This window comes from Berghia stephanieae, chromosome 5, assembly GCF_034508935.2.
Source record: "Berghia stephanieae isolate SIO BIC M18660-M18661 chromosome 5, UCSD_Bste_1.3, whole genome shotgun sequence".
NCBI lineage: Eukaryota > Metazoa > Mollusca > Gastropoda > Nudibranchia > Aeolidiidae > Berghia > Berghia stephanieae.
The window spans coordinates 44,962,551-44,976,245 of record NC_088364.1 but is presented as its reverse complement, the minus strand read 5'-3'; the positions used below and the strand labels follow the sequence as shown (position 1 = coordinate 44,976,245).

Sequence of the window (13,695 nt, the reverse complement as noted above, 5' to 3'; positions counted from 1 at the left end):
AAGGAGGAAGCACCCAAATGGTATAACCCTAATGTGATATTCATGTGAACCATTAAAATTGGAAAGTTTGAGTGTAATATAATGCTTTTAATATACCAATTTAAATATTTTTGCGATTGTAGATTATGTCAATCATAGTCTCGATATTCTTCTTTAAAGAGACCATTAATATACGGATGTAATATTTTTAAAAGCACAGAAACTCAATTGATCGAAAATTTTACAAACTGAGTTAGTGGGAAAGCTACTTTTAAACAGTAAGCAATAAATGTCCACTCATATCCTATGTTTAACAAAGATATAACGCCAAATGACATGTTTAACAAGGGTATAATGCCAAATGACAATCTCATCAACATTATCTATATGTGAAAATTCTATTTCAAAGAATAAATTATTTATCACCAACATAGTAAAACAAGTGTGTGAGAAAAAAAATAGTATTATAATATATTCACACTCTAATCATCATTACCAAAGACAAGAACTCAGCCCTTTTTTGTCAAAGTCTCACAAAATGTTACAATATTGGTAAACAAAAACATGACAAAGAAATGATGCTTCACTCAAATTAAGAGAGATACCACAAGAAAACAAAGCAATCTTACCTTCAACAACCGTTCTGGGTGATATGGGTTGTCTGCTCCTTCCTCTTGGACAGCTTCAAGGTCCGGATGTTGGAAATCTAAAATGACAAAATATTCAATGTTGAAAGAATTAAAACCAGACATTGATATATGCAAAACATTCATCACAACCAGCTTGGCAAGTTGTATTTTTTTCTTTTCTTGTGGTCTGTCTGTCTTTAAGGTCATACAAATAGAAGAAATTTGTGATGGAATGGTACAGAAATATCAAATTCCAGGAAATCACATCTTCTGTAATATTTTCCTAATTTCTTTGTACTGTGGCATCGGCAGATCAATGGTACAATGTACATCTTGTTACAAAATTTATTATAAAAAAAGCAATATCGTGCAAGGTCAATGACCATCTGGTGACAATGCCAGAAAAACTTGCTCTGATATATTGTCCACTGACATTATTCACATAACCAAGAGCGAATGAATAAATGGTTATAAGTGTCATGAATGTTGTTAGGTAACAAATTAGGGAGCAGGCAAGATAAAGATCTGTGTTTCATATTCATAAATACTTTTTCAGATTTGAATATCGTTAGAGTGCTAATACAAATATGACTCCTTCAAGGGGACTTGCATTGCATGTAATGGAAATTTGGTTCCATATGGCTTCAGGAGGAATAAATAAAGTTATATGATGCGTACTGAGCCCACTGAATCCCAAGAAATGCTCTATTTATGTGTTCATATTTATCTGTTGGAAACAATTTTGCCACATACAGAAAAACAGATTCTCAAATAGATAATGCAATCATTGACCATCAACAAATTTAAAATGGCTTTTATGACAATGACATGGAAACTTTCAATTTGTGCTTTCCTATATGAAAATTATGTCTGTGTAAAAAGAGTATGTATGTCTAGATGAAGAAGGAGGAAAGAAAGAGAGAAGGGAATTTGAAGAGGAGGGAGGAGGAGGAAGAAGAAACGGCAGAAAATTATTGAAAAATGTACAGTAATTACTACCCACCTTCTTCCCTCCATGTGTGACCTCCTTCGTTTTCCCTCTCAGGACTCAGTTCCTCATGGTCACCACATTTACTCTGTGTTGATGAGCTGGACTGGCTGTCAAAATGATGGTGACGGCTACTGTGGCGATCACTCGCTGATGACCTGTGTTGAATTGAAATCTTCAATGGGGAAAGATCGAAACCAGGATGATGATGTAACAACCCTCCGCCACCATTGCTGCCAATCCCAGGAGCTGATATAATCTCGATATCAGACGAAGTCGTTGTTTCGATATCATCACTTGAGTCCTGTCCACTGTGGATGCTTTTTTCAAATTCGGAATCTAATTTGGAGCTTTCTGACTTGCTCCCATTGGAATGATTATCACTGCTGGAATCCTCTTTACAAGATTCTTCCATCGCTTCTTCTAACATGCACTTCACAAATGAGGAAGCAGGAGATACACTGTTATCTCCTAGCACCACAGAAGAACAAATATTCTCTCTCTCTTTTTCCTCCCCCTCTTCCGCTTCTTCCTGCATTTTTACATTGCCAAATAATGAATACTGTTCCTCTGCAGGGGCCTCTAGAAGACTTTTATCCACTACAGTATCAGCACTGCTATCTAAACGACCAGTTTCTGAAGACCCTGTACTACTAGATGGGTCAACCGAAGCAGTTTCAAACTCGCTACTAGTTGCAGATGCTCCTAATTCTAAATCCGACAGACTACTTTGTTGTTGGGACTCTAAACCTGTTGATTTCACAATAGAACTGGATGACTCTTTTGGGCTCATTGAGACATTGACATACTCTTGTTGTATCAATCCAGCAATCTGAACATCTGAAGACACACTGTGTAGCTCAGAAGATGATTCTGTTGAAGTTGCAAAATCCTTCACATCCTCATCTTCTTTCTTTTTCAAATCCTCAGGTGCATTCTTAGAGTCTAGCAATTTACAGGAGTTCTCATCATGATGAGTCTCATTCAAAGTTTGATCACTTTGATTTTTATCTAATTGACCCACAACCTCCTCCTTTAAGCGAATTGGAGAACTACTATCAATAGGAGTAGGTTCGGATTCTGACAACAAAGAATCTTGAGCAACATTATCTCCTTCTGGTTCCGTCACAGGTAGATTTTCATTTTGAACACAATTGTCCTTGTCTTGTATCACATCTTCATCAGTATTAGAATCAATAATTTCATTCCCTGTCCCCTTTGGACTAGAGGTATCTACTCCACTACTGTCACTAATCACATTATCATTGTCTACATTATTATTGCCCTTTTCATTTAATTCCACTAAATTAATCACAGAATCCGTAATGTCCCAACCACTTGCTGAATTCACCGACATTTCCTGAATATCAAAACTTTGTTTTACTCTTGATTCAACCCCATCAACAACAAGAGGCAACTTCGTTTTCTGCTCATCATTTTCTATCGAAGTCATTTTGAAATCAGATGACTCATTCCCTGAACCACCAGCATCTTCAACTACTGGTGTTAATTCTCCAGAACTTTTCCCTTCCATTGCCATGACTTGTACACTCTGTATCACATCATCATTTCTACCTCCTTTCAAGTCTTTATCTTGATGAATTGTCGATCCAGTTGAGACTTTACTTGTCTCAGAGTCACCAACCCATTTCCCCTCATCTATTCCCATTTCTGAGTTTACCTCCAATGATGATGTATTCAAGTATTCAAGTTTATCTTCCTTTGGAGATACTGATTTAGGACTTTCAGAGGATTTTGGATGGGATGTAAAAGATGAAGAATCACTTGACCTCTCCGTATCATCATTGCCTTTGGAAGAGGATACACTTGTTTCCTTGGACACACCAGATGCCCAAGGCAAGTTCCAGGATGATGGAATTGGAGAAGTAGAAGATGCAGATATATCTTTGGAGTTTTCATTTGATTTTGATCCAGACCCCATCCAAGTGGACCAGAAATCACCACCTTCTGATGCCTCTTTCTCTTCAGGAGTCTTGCTCTCATTTTTAGCATTTTTGGCTGTTTTCTGTTGCAGAGCACCTGGATTTATATAAAATAGACATTTATACATCTCATAAAACTAGCTTCATTGATAAACAAATAAAATAAGCAAAAAACTTACAATATTAGCAGAAATAAAAAATCAAGAATGGAAATGAACCCCCCCCCCCCCCCCCCAAAAAAAAAAAAACCCAAAAAAACAACAACATTGAATTACAATTAATTTTCCTGTTGATTTCTACCCATTAATTATTATTGGTTTGATAAAATATGAAAATAAATTTTGTGATAAAAGCTCTTTCATATATTACTAACAATACACAAATTCTGAAAACAGATGGACAAAAAGCTTGTAAAAGAGATATGGGCCCTGTGGATTTTTTTCTTTTCTTTGAAGTCTGCATTCGAGTTTAAAAAAAAAAAAAAGAAGTTTACATAAAGATTCAAATTTGATTGTTTGGGATGTTAAATAATATTCTGTATTTTTAGTCAGAATAAGGGGCATAAGAACAAATCCACGTCACAAGAAATTTTCCTTCTGCAGTTTTCTTCTTTTTTTTTTCTCTTACTAATATCCTTGAAAAAAGTGCCTAATCCATTAATGTTTTATTCTCAACTGTCAGTCATGTAAGAATATGATTATATTATAAAATGAGAAGCATGAATAATGATTGTTTATAAAAGGACGCCATGAAGTATGCCTTCCTATTTATCATTATTAGCACAGCATTTAATATCTTACTTTCCCATGTTACAATGTCTTTATTGTGAAGCATTGACCAAGTATAGAAGATTAAAGCACTATCTAAAGAATGTACGACTTGTAAAAGTAACAAATTTATGGCCCGGTACTATTGGTTCAATACCCTGTCTTGTAACAAAGTGACGCATCGTTGAGCATGGTCTGTGACCATAGACAAAAAATAAAACGAAACAAAACAAAAATGCTTTACCACTCATAGGGTATCATGATAAATAATATATTATCATGGAGGAATATTGATAATCCAAATAAACATCTAATGTCTAACTAACCCAACAGGAATCACTCTTGCTATCCAGGAGAGCCAAATAATCTTGCCAAAGAATAAAAAAGAGAAATTATCTGAAGCAAGATTAAACCCAGAACTCCCTCCTACATTCCCAGTTTTCTATCACAGTCAAAGACTCACTTTTTCTCTTCGAGGCCTCTGTCTCTTCAATATCAAGCACCTTGTCTATCTTTTTCTGGGCATTTTTAAAGGCCTGTGAGGCAAGATTTGAAAAATTGGAAGTGTCCCACCAACTCATTTTGGCAGTTGTAGATCACGTCAGCTGACCATGTAAACTTCAACCCTGTAAACAAAAAACAGAAGCAAATGCATGTTGACGTGTGAGAGCCTGAGTAAAAGCAGTAACAAATATTCCTAGCCAAAGTCAAGTTAATGAAAAACTCACATCACTTAATAACTGCATTTCATGGCTTGCACAAGGCCACACACCCCTGATTTGCCAGAATCTTTAAAAGTACTGACAATAATTTTGTACTATTTTGGCTTTCACTTTTAGGTCATATTAGTGGCACTTAAAAAAAAATGAAGTGATGACTCAGTCAAAAGATTTTTGACCTTGTAATAATGTTTGTGAACAAGTACCAAGAAAAAGTAGTAACACAAAGGGGATATTTCAAAATGAAGTGACTATTTCTCTGAATGCTCGGAAAAATAAACTTGATCTCTATTTCTCTGAACGGTTTCCATTCTCAAGATTTTTTTGGTTATTTGCAAGAGTGTTTGTGTAATAATGAACGTGTATGTATTTTAAAAAATTTTCTTTTGCCAGTGATTGGGTGCTCTGTCTTTTATTCCCAACTTTCTGTTAGACTTCTATCTTGAGTTTGTGCTATCCTGTCTATCAACCTCTGTTCCCATCTTGAGACTTTGGCTTTGTTATTTAAGTTTACTTTTGTTCTCTCTTTGATAGTGCAGCGCGAAGTGCAAAAATGAATGCACGATGGAGTAATCGCAATAACACAACTTTTTGACAAATCTGTCTTTTTCAACAATGAACAATGTGCCTAAAAAAACGCTAGCTTGATGATTTGTGAGAATTCCCTGTCCACTCCGTTTGAGCATTTACTTTTGCATCGACATCGCGTCCGTAACCCATCAGCTACTCTAGGCTAGCCGACTATTCGAAGAAATAGAGTTCAAGTTTATTTTCCTAAGCGTTCGGAGAAATAGAGCCGGCCATTTCAAAATGTCAACAGATTTTTTAGATTTCGTTTAGATCCAAAAACTATCTATGTGTCTGAGGCCACTTACTTGATAATGGATAATAACAATCTTTTCACATCCTCACTATAATTTGGCATGTGAAGTAAAAAACATGTCTCATGTGGCCACTCCATACTCATAGTCTAAGTCTAAGTCTAAGAGTATGAGTCAACGGTACAAGTACAACCTACGGCACGGGCAAGTCCGTATTCTGTATTTAATGAATTATTGAATTGGTTTTTTAAAAAAGTCTTCTTTCAAAATATAACTTAAACTTCTAACCTCTATCTCTATCAATCTAAGAAGGGAGTTTAATAGAAATTCTAAATGTAACTCACACACTTGAAACCAATGTCATATGAGAGAGCTGGCAACACAGATTACAAAACAGTTTCTATCTTGATTAGAAATGTAGTTACGATAGTTCAAAGTCTGAAATTTCAGACCGATTTTTACCCCAAAATTACCATTGCAAAGTTGTGACCGAAATCGCGTGATGTTAATAAAAAATGGTTAAAACAGTCAATATGGAGTTCTTATCATATATTGTATACCAAAATGTTCGTCTTATCGAGGACAATGCGTTCACATTAATAAAGAGGAAGATAAACATTTCAAATTAACACATTATTACATAATATGACACAAATGTTACATAATTAAAAACTCGGCTAGACGTGGGAAACAATTTGCTATATCACTTCTGGATTTATCCCCAATATCCCACTGAAACAATTGCAAATAATTCCCCTCTTTGATTTAATACACAGAGAATAAAAAAGGGTTTGAGAGTATTTAAATGAAAAGATATAAACATGTTACGTAATGACATAATGAGTTTATTTTTACCTCTGGCAATTTAATTGCATATAAATAAAATGGTAGATTGAAAAAGTTCAAATAAATTGAAACGGTTTCCCTATTTTAATTAGAAGGAAAGTTCTGGCTTTTAATACTTTAAAAAAATATGCTGGACCACTTTGGGTTTATTGCTATTACATCATTTGAACTGACAATTAATATAATGATATAATAACACTAAATGACGATCTAGCTAAATTACAAGAATGGGAAACAATAAATCAAATGGAATTTAACGTATCAAAGTGCAATGTTCTAACCATCACAAATAAGAAAGCACCTATTACATTTGAATACCAACTTCATGGTCAAAACCTGGAACATGTAAAGACAGCAAAATACCTTGGCATTGTTTGTTTGTTTTCGTTTTTAAGGGTTTTACGGCGCTTGCAACACATTAAGGTCATATCAGCGCCAGTAAAAAGGAAGAAAATGGGATAGTAAAAAGTTCTAGAATTACAATTAAAGCACAGAAGAAAAGGTGAGGCAAAGGGGAATTGGTTCAAATAGGGAACAGATGTAGATTCCAAGAGCACACTGTCAAAGTACTTAGTTTGAGATCACCTAAAAGTCTCACCCATGCACAAGCACAGGTCCAAACTAAGAGGAATACACTCAAATGTTTACAGATCATATAATGTAATATGTAAACTAAACATAATACAATGCATAACAGAGAGATGATTTACAAGGAAAAATATCATCTTCCAAAACTATAACTATACATTCGACTGTTTCCCTCCCAGCCAAGGAACTCCGGCCAGGGTCAGGACAAAACCAAGTAATCTCATTCCAAGACAAGGAAACAATTGGAAAATGGGTTGGGGGGATAGAAGACACAGCATGTACCTCCCTGCCCACTATGGGAGACCTTGGCATTGAGTTTACTAAAAACCTCAAATGGAATGACTACATATGTCACCTGGCTTCAAAGGCAAATCAAACAAGCGCTTACATCACCCGCAATTTAAAAAGATGCCCAATCGCAACTCAAACCCTTGCTTTTAAAACTATTGTTAGACCAATTTTGGAGTATGGCAGCTCAATTTGAGACCCATACACAAAGAAAAACATCGACACCTTAGAAAACATCCAAAGAAAAACAGCAAGACGCATCACAAACACATTCGATCCTTTCTCAAGTGCGTCTGAAATATCACAACGGATTGGCCTTGAACCTCTGGAAAAGAGAAGAAAGATAGATAAACTTAAATTGTTCCACAAGATCTACTACAAAAATTTGTGCCTTAAACTTCCAAACGGCATCAAAGATATCGGCACAAGAACTACGAGGGGACACACAGCAAGAGTAACCATCCCAACATCAAAAACAGACGCCCACATGTATTTGTTTTTCCCTTCCACTGCCCGACTATGGAATAGCCTCCCAGCTGAAGTGGCTGAAAACGGTTGCCAACATGCCTTCACGCGATTGCTAGAGTTCACAACGTGACTTTTTAATCTATGTGTTTTTTTGTTTTTTTAAAATTAGTATTATGTGCAGAGTTTTAGCAAGTTTAAAATGTAAAACCCTACAAACTGTGGAGTGATCCTCGACAATATTGGAGGTTTCTACAAGACGAAGAAGAAGATGAAGAAGAAGAAGAATGTAATTCCCCTCCACTCCCCCCTTCTCTCTCAATGTTTGGGGGTGTCAAAATTTATAACTAATAGAACTTCTTACCATAATAATTATTAAGGCTAAGGCCTTTAGAATATGGATACAAATGATAACAAACATATCTAAGCATATGGGAAAGAAAATTGATGACTTGATGGCAAAATAAAATAAAATTAAAGCAATTGGTATTTTTTAAATATCGATATTATTAATATCGGATTTCACAAAGAGAAGAAATACAGACCTGCCAACCTTCCCAGGATGAAAAGTGTATTCCAAGACCCTAAAAAGTGTATTTTTTAACAAAAAAGTGTATTTTGTCCGCACATGTGGAAAAAAATGCGCACTATACAAAAGTTTATATAAAAGCTAACATCAATCCCAAATCAAAATAAACTATGATCTTCACCCTTCAAGTAATCTCTATTATTGATTAATCGAGAAACTAAAACTTAATGGCCAGTAAAAATTAGCATAAGGCTCAGAAATTGCAATATCAAAGGAAATTGCTTTCGAAACACTCAAAGAAATGACCAAAAGACCCTTAACATGTTGGTAATATTGACGCTAGTGTCAGTGGAAGAAGTGTTGGTTGTTGTAGCGATGGTGCTCTAGTGGTGGTGGTGGTGATGATGATGAAGCTGTGGTGGCAGAAATGATGTGGTGGTGGTTGTGGCCGTGACAATGCTGCGATGGCAGTTGTAGAAGTGGTGATGTCATGATGTTGATGGTAAGAGATGCTGATGTACCAAATGAAGTTGTGATGGTGATATCTGCTAGCCCAGTACATCAGTTATGAGAAAGTTTTGAGATAAAATATCTGGGAGAGTGGTCTTCAATTCAAAAGATGACAATTTGCAACAGTAGCAAGATATTTTCCATATATGTTACCTAATGACATATCTCTCTCTCTCTCTCTCTCTCTCTCTCTCTCACACACTCTTTTAAAAAAAAAATTTTTTGAGCATTCATTACTACTACTACTACTACTACCATTCTATATACTACTAATACTATTACTTTGGTCAAATGATGGGAAATTCGCAAAGTATGTAATATGCAGAGACAAGTTAAATACTTCTAAAATGGTTCTAAAAAATTCATTTTGAACCAAATACCGTTCCTAAAGCTGCCCACTTTGTAATTCAAGACTCGTACAAAATAATAAAGAAAAGAAAAAATCATAATAATTTTTTTTAATCAAAATAGAGTAATTTAGTTATTATAAAGGGAAATAACCCATTTATGTTTAAGTTAATTAGCAATACAGTTTTTTATTGAAGGCTTCAAAGTCAAAGATGTTGGTTCAATTAAATTTTCACTTAGAATTTTCAATTTAATAAGTGGCAAAAGTTTAAATGTGGTCTGAGACTATTTAAAGTATAAAACAAGCTTATATGCATAATTCTATGCAAATCCTCAAAAATGTATGAGAAAAATATTGTGAAAACCGGCATCATATAAGCAACTGAAATGATAACTATAGTATTAAATGTGATGCTTCATTCATTCAGAAACACAGTCAACAGTTGGTATATGACACGTGTGTATCAATGCATCAAATGTATCATCAATATCATTCACATCACATATCTTTTAAAAAATCGTATTAAATCCACGAAAATCGTATCCGCGTATTCGGGGTCCAAAAATCGTACTAAAATACGATTAATCGTACTGGTTGGCAGGTCTGGAAATATACGAACTTTTAAAACAAAAACTATAAAATGCCCATAAATAAAGTTGGAAAGTATGTATTCAAAATAAAAACATAGTAAATAAAAATATAGTAAATAATAGTACTGAAAATAATAATACATAACTAAATTCAAAATAACGATATGAATATCGATATCGTCGGGCAGCCATGATGAGAAGATAATGTAAACATGGCATTTCGGCGCAGAGTTAAAAAGTGTCTGCGCATGGATATAGAGCCCTGAAATTTGGCTTGAATAAAGTTTAGATATTATTCTAAAAACAAGCGTTTTTATTTTAAAAACACACGCGGTAAATAAAAAAATAAATGCAATTGAAAATTGCCAAATTTTAACTTCATATAACTTCTGGAATTATTAATGGATTTTTTACTTAATTGACACCATTTAAAAGGAAATTGAAAGACGAAAATATTCCTCTTTATAACGAAGTTATGCATCTTTAATTGAACCCCCCAAAACGCGAACAGCAATTTCCAGTCACAACTTTCCTATGGGCGAGTTGGGTCACAATTTGACTGCCACTGCCACTACTCTATTGCTGCTGCTCACTAAACTGCCTTCACTAGACAGGTCAGTCTAAGTCTAGAGTGTTTCAGTCTATTTTTCTTGTTTCAATTTCTTACTTTACTTTACAACTGTAGTCAGGCTAGTCGCCTATCAGCCGATTGTTACTGTCTCCAGTGCTTATTTCTCCTTTTTCCGATTCGTTGTTTTCATGCTCATTTTATTGCAATAATTTCAATCAATGTCAATACAAATAAATATAATTCAGAATCCAACAGAACGTGCTATATATCATGAAATTCGAAAACAGACCAAAGACTGTCTTGATAAATCTGTCAATTTCAAATGTCAATACCGTCGCTCTCACTTATATCATCATTATTGTCGTCATCATCACTATCGAAGGCGACGATCGATCTCTAGAGAGAGTTTAAGAGTCAGATAGAGAGGAGAATGTTGCGTTGGACACAGAAAACATATCCACTGACAACCTCTATCTTCAAGAGTCTAAATTTTACAGCTGGGTTTTAATCGTCTTTACCGTTGATGCTGATAAATGATCATTTGATACAGTTACAATAGAGTATCTTCGACATTAGTCGTTGATTAGTATTGTTTTCTCAATGTTGACATCAACAGTCGCCATCTTGTTTGGGAAACGTCAATACTTCCGGTACGAGGAATGCAGTGAAGGGTATTTTTCAACAGACTAAAAACAAAAAATAAAGCAATTATTTAAACAAAAACCTATCAAAATTCAGCATAAATTGTTGATGGAAGCTGCAGACGAATCAATTTCTTTCAGGAGTGTTGAAAATTTCACTTTGGTATATTATCTTAAATTCGTCCCGCCAATCGTGGGGCTCCAGTGGCACAATCGGTTAGCGCGCCGTACTTATAGACAGTACCTTCCCCTTGCTGGTCAAGGGAAGATATGCGGAGGTTGTGAGTTCGATCCTCACCTGGAGCAAATCCCTTTTTTTTTACGTAAATTAATTTCTCGAGTAGTATTATTTTCAAAGGAATTCCGCACTTGTGTAAACTTTCAATTTAATTTTTTTTTTTAATTAGCTTAGTCGTCTATCTAGTTCTTGAGAATAGTTTTAAAATGGTCCTTTAAATATTATATAATTTATTTTGGGATATTGTTTGTTTATTTGATTCATGTTAACTAAAATGGTAATGATGACGATGGTGATGATGTTATACCTGATGTAGACTTCACATTTTGAATATTGAAATTACTACCTGTACAGCCATAATATAATAATAATAAAATATTATTATAAAGACTCAACACCATTAAGACAGCAAAACTTTAATGTATAAAATACACCAAAAACACCACAATATTCTCGCCACTGTCAATACTGTAGATAAGACGCATTTAAATAATGTCACCGTTTTATACCTAAAACTAAAACACACTTGGGAAGACGACTTTTTATGACACAACAATGTGTACAGCCAAAAGCCCTTTCTAGTTTGCTATGGTACAGCCTAATGGCTGTTATTATATAAATCATAATGACGCGTGCTAAGAAAAAAACCTGATCAAATCAAAATTGACTTCCTGGGAATTGGATTGTCAATATCGGAATTTTTAACACACCCGAATTGAAACCAAAATTGAAAGGCTTTCATTTTCATATTCTGAACGACACACCTGATACCGGTTGTAACAGGATCCGGCATAAATAAATAAATGGATAAAGAAATAAATAAATAAATGACAAATAATTAAATAGATAAATAAATAAGTAAAAAATAAATTAAAGATAAGTAAATAAATAGATAAATCAAAATACAAGAATGAAATAAACAAATTAAAAATTAAGATTTGAATAATGATAATAATAAAAATACTAGTATTACTACTACTACTACTACTACTGCTACTACTACTACTACTACTACTACTACTACTACTACTACTACTACTACTACTACTACTACTACTACTACTACTACTACTACTAAAAAACAAAACAAAACACCCCCCCCCCTCCAAAAAAAAAATCAAAAAAAAAAAAAAAATCAGAGTATTTAAAGGTTATTTTGACTTATGTAACTCGTATTGGTTATAATGATTATGAAGAAAGGAAATGACGTGTCAATGGTGCCCATTATATTTGAGCCTTGTAAGTCCCAATAAATTTTCCAAATACCTAGTTTTTATAAACAGAGGCAATAGATCCTTAACGTTTACATTATTTGTAATAATAATATAATATATACTTATCAAAAAATAAAAAAAAATAATTGAATTAAAAAAACAAAAACGAACGTTCTGTTTCCACGCCCCATAACCACTTCCAAAAACTACCACCCATATTATATTATAATATTAAATATGTTTAATTTTACTTACATTACAATGAGCTTACCAATATTTTTGCATGTCTGATTACCGAGCGCATTAATTACAATTGCATTATGATTTGTGATTAGGAAAAGTTTGCTTTCAATTAGGCCTTAAACAGGCCTGCCTACTACATATTACGAAATTTCGTATAAGTACGAAATTATGTTGTCTCCAACTTCAGCACTTCATGAGCATCCCTGTGTCTTTGAAACTTATTGAACATGAAAGTTGATGCCAGAGTGCGTAAATTAAGATTTGGACGTGTTATTTTAACCCTTGTGAGGGTAAAGTTAACTATAGCGAATCTATTTTTATCTCCTCAAAACTAATAAATAATCGACTAGGCAAGTCTGCATAATATCAATTTGTATCAGTACCAGGCTTGGAACAGAGCATTCATATCCATGACCTTTATATACAGACTTCATCCCAGGATACGGTCTTGATTTAGTCCCGTGTTCTGTAAAAGGTATAGAAATATATTAATAATAATAATAATACCAAAAAAAAAAAAAAAAAAAAAATTAAATCACACTCTCACAAAAAAAAAAAAAAAACCAAAACAAAAATCCCCTGCAAAGTCTCTCTCTCATACACGCAGGCACTCAATCAAACGAACAAATGAAAAAAAAAAACAACAAAAACCAAACATCATTATCATCATCAATATTATTATTATTATCACCATCATCATTGTTTTTAATAATAATAATATTATTATTATTATTATCAGTATTTATATAATAACAGCAATGATTACAGCCTGTGATA

General features: G+C 33.9%; 1 protein-coding gene and 1 non-coding gene across 9 annotated transcripts in view; one reads left to right on the top strand and one right to left on the bottom strand.

The window, feature by feature from the left end:
- Positions 1-12,078, bottom strand: part of LOC144973000 (uncharacterized) — a 60,578-nt gene extending 48,500 nt beyond the window's left edge. For 2 of the 8 annotated variants that reach the window (XM_078914917.1, XM_078914921.1), the window contains exons 1-5: positions 11,101-11,222; positions 7,794-7,893; positions 4,770-4,932; positions 1,612-3,636; positions 609-685 (exon numbers count right to left, since the gene is read on the bottom strand). In XM_078914917.1, coding sequence (XP_078771043.1) covers positions 609-685; positions 1,612-3,636; positions 4,770-4,887 — 2,220 coding nt within the window. In that variant the 5' untranslated portion in view covers positions 4,888-4,932; positions 7,794-7,893; positions 11,101-11,222. Of the gene's footprint in view, positions 1-608; positions 686-1,611; positions 3,637-4,769; positions 4,933-7,793; positions 7,894-10,678; positions 11,232-11,970 lie in introns of those variants that run through there. The other 6 variants (XM_078914916.1, XM_078914920.1, XM_078914919.1 and 3 more) reach the window with 4 other exon arrangements.
- On the top strand, positions 11,422-11,529 carry Trnai-uau (transfer RNA isoleucine (anticodon UAU)). Its single transcript has 2 exons — positions 11,422-11,459; positions 11,494-11,529. It is a non-coding gene; the product is annotated as a tRNA-Ile (tRNA).
- Positions 12,079-13,695: the final 1,617 nt, after the last annotated feature.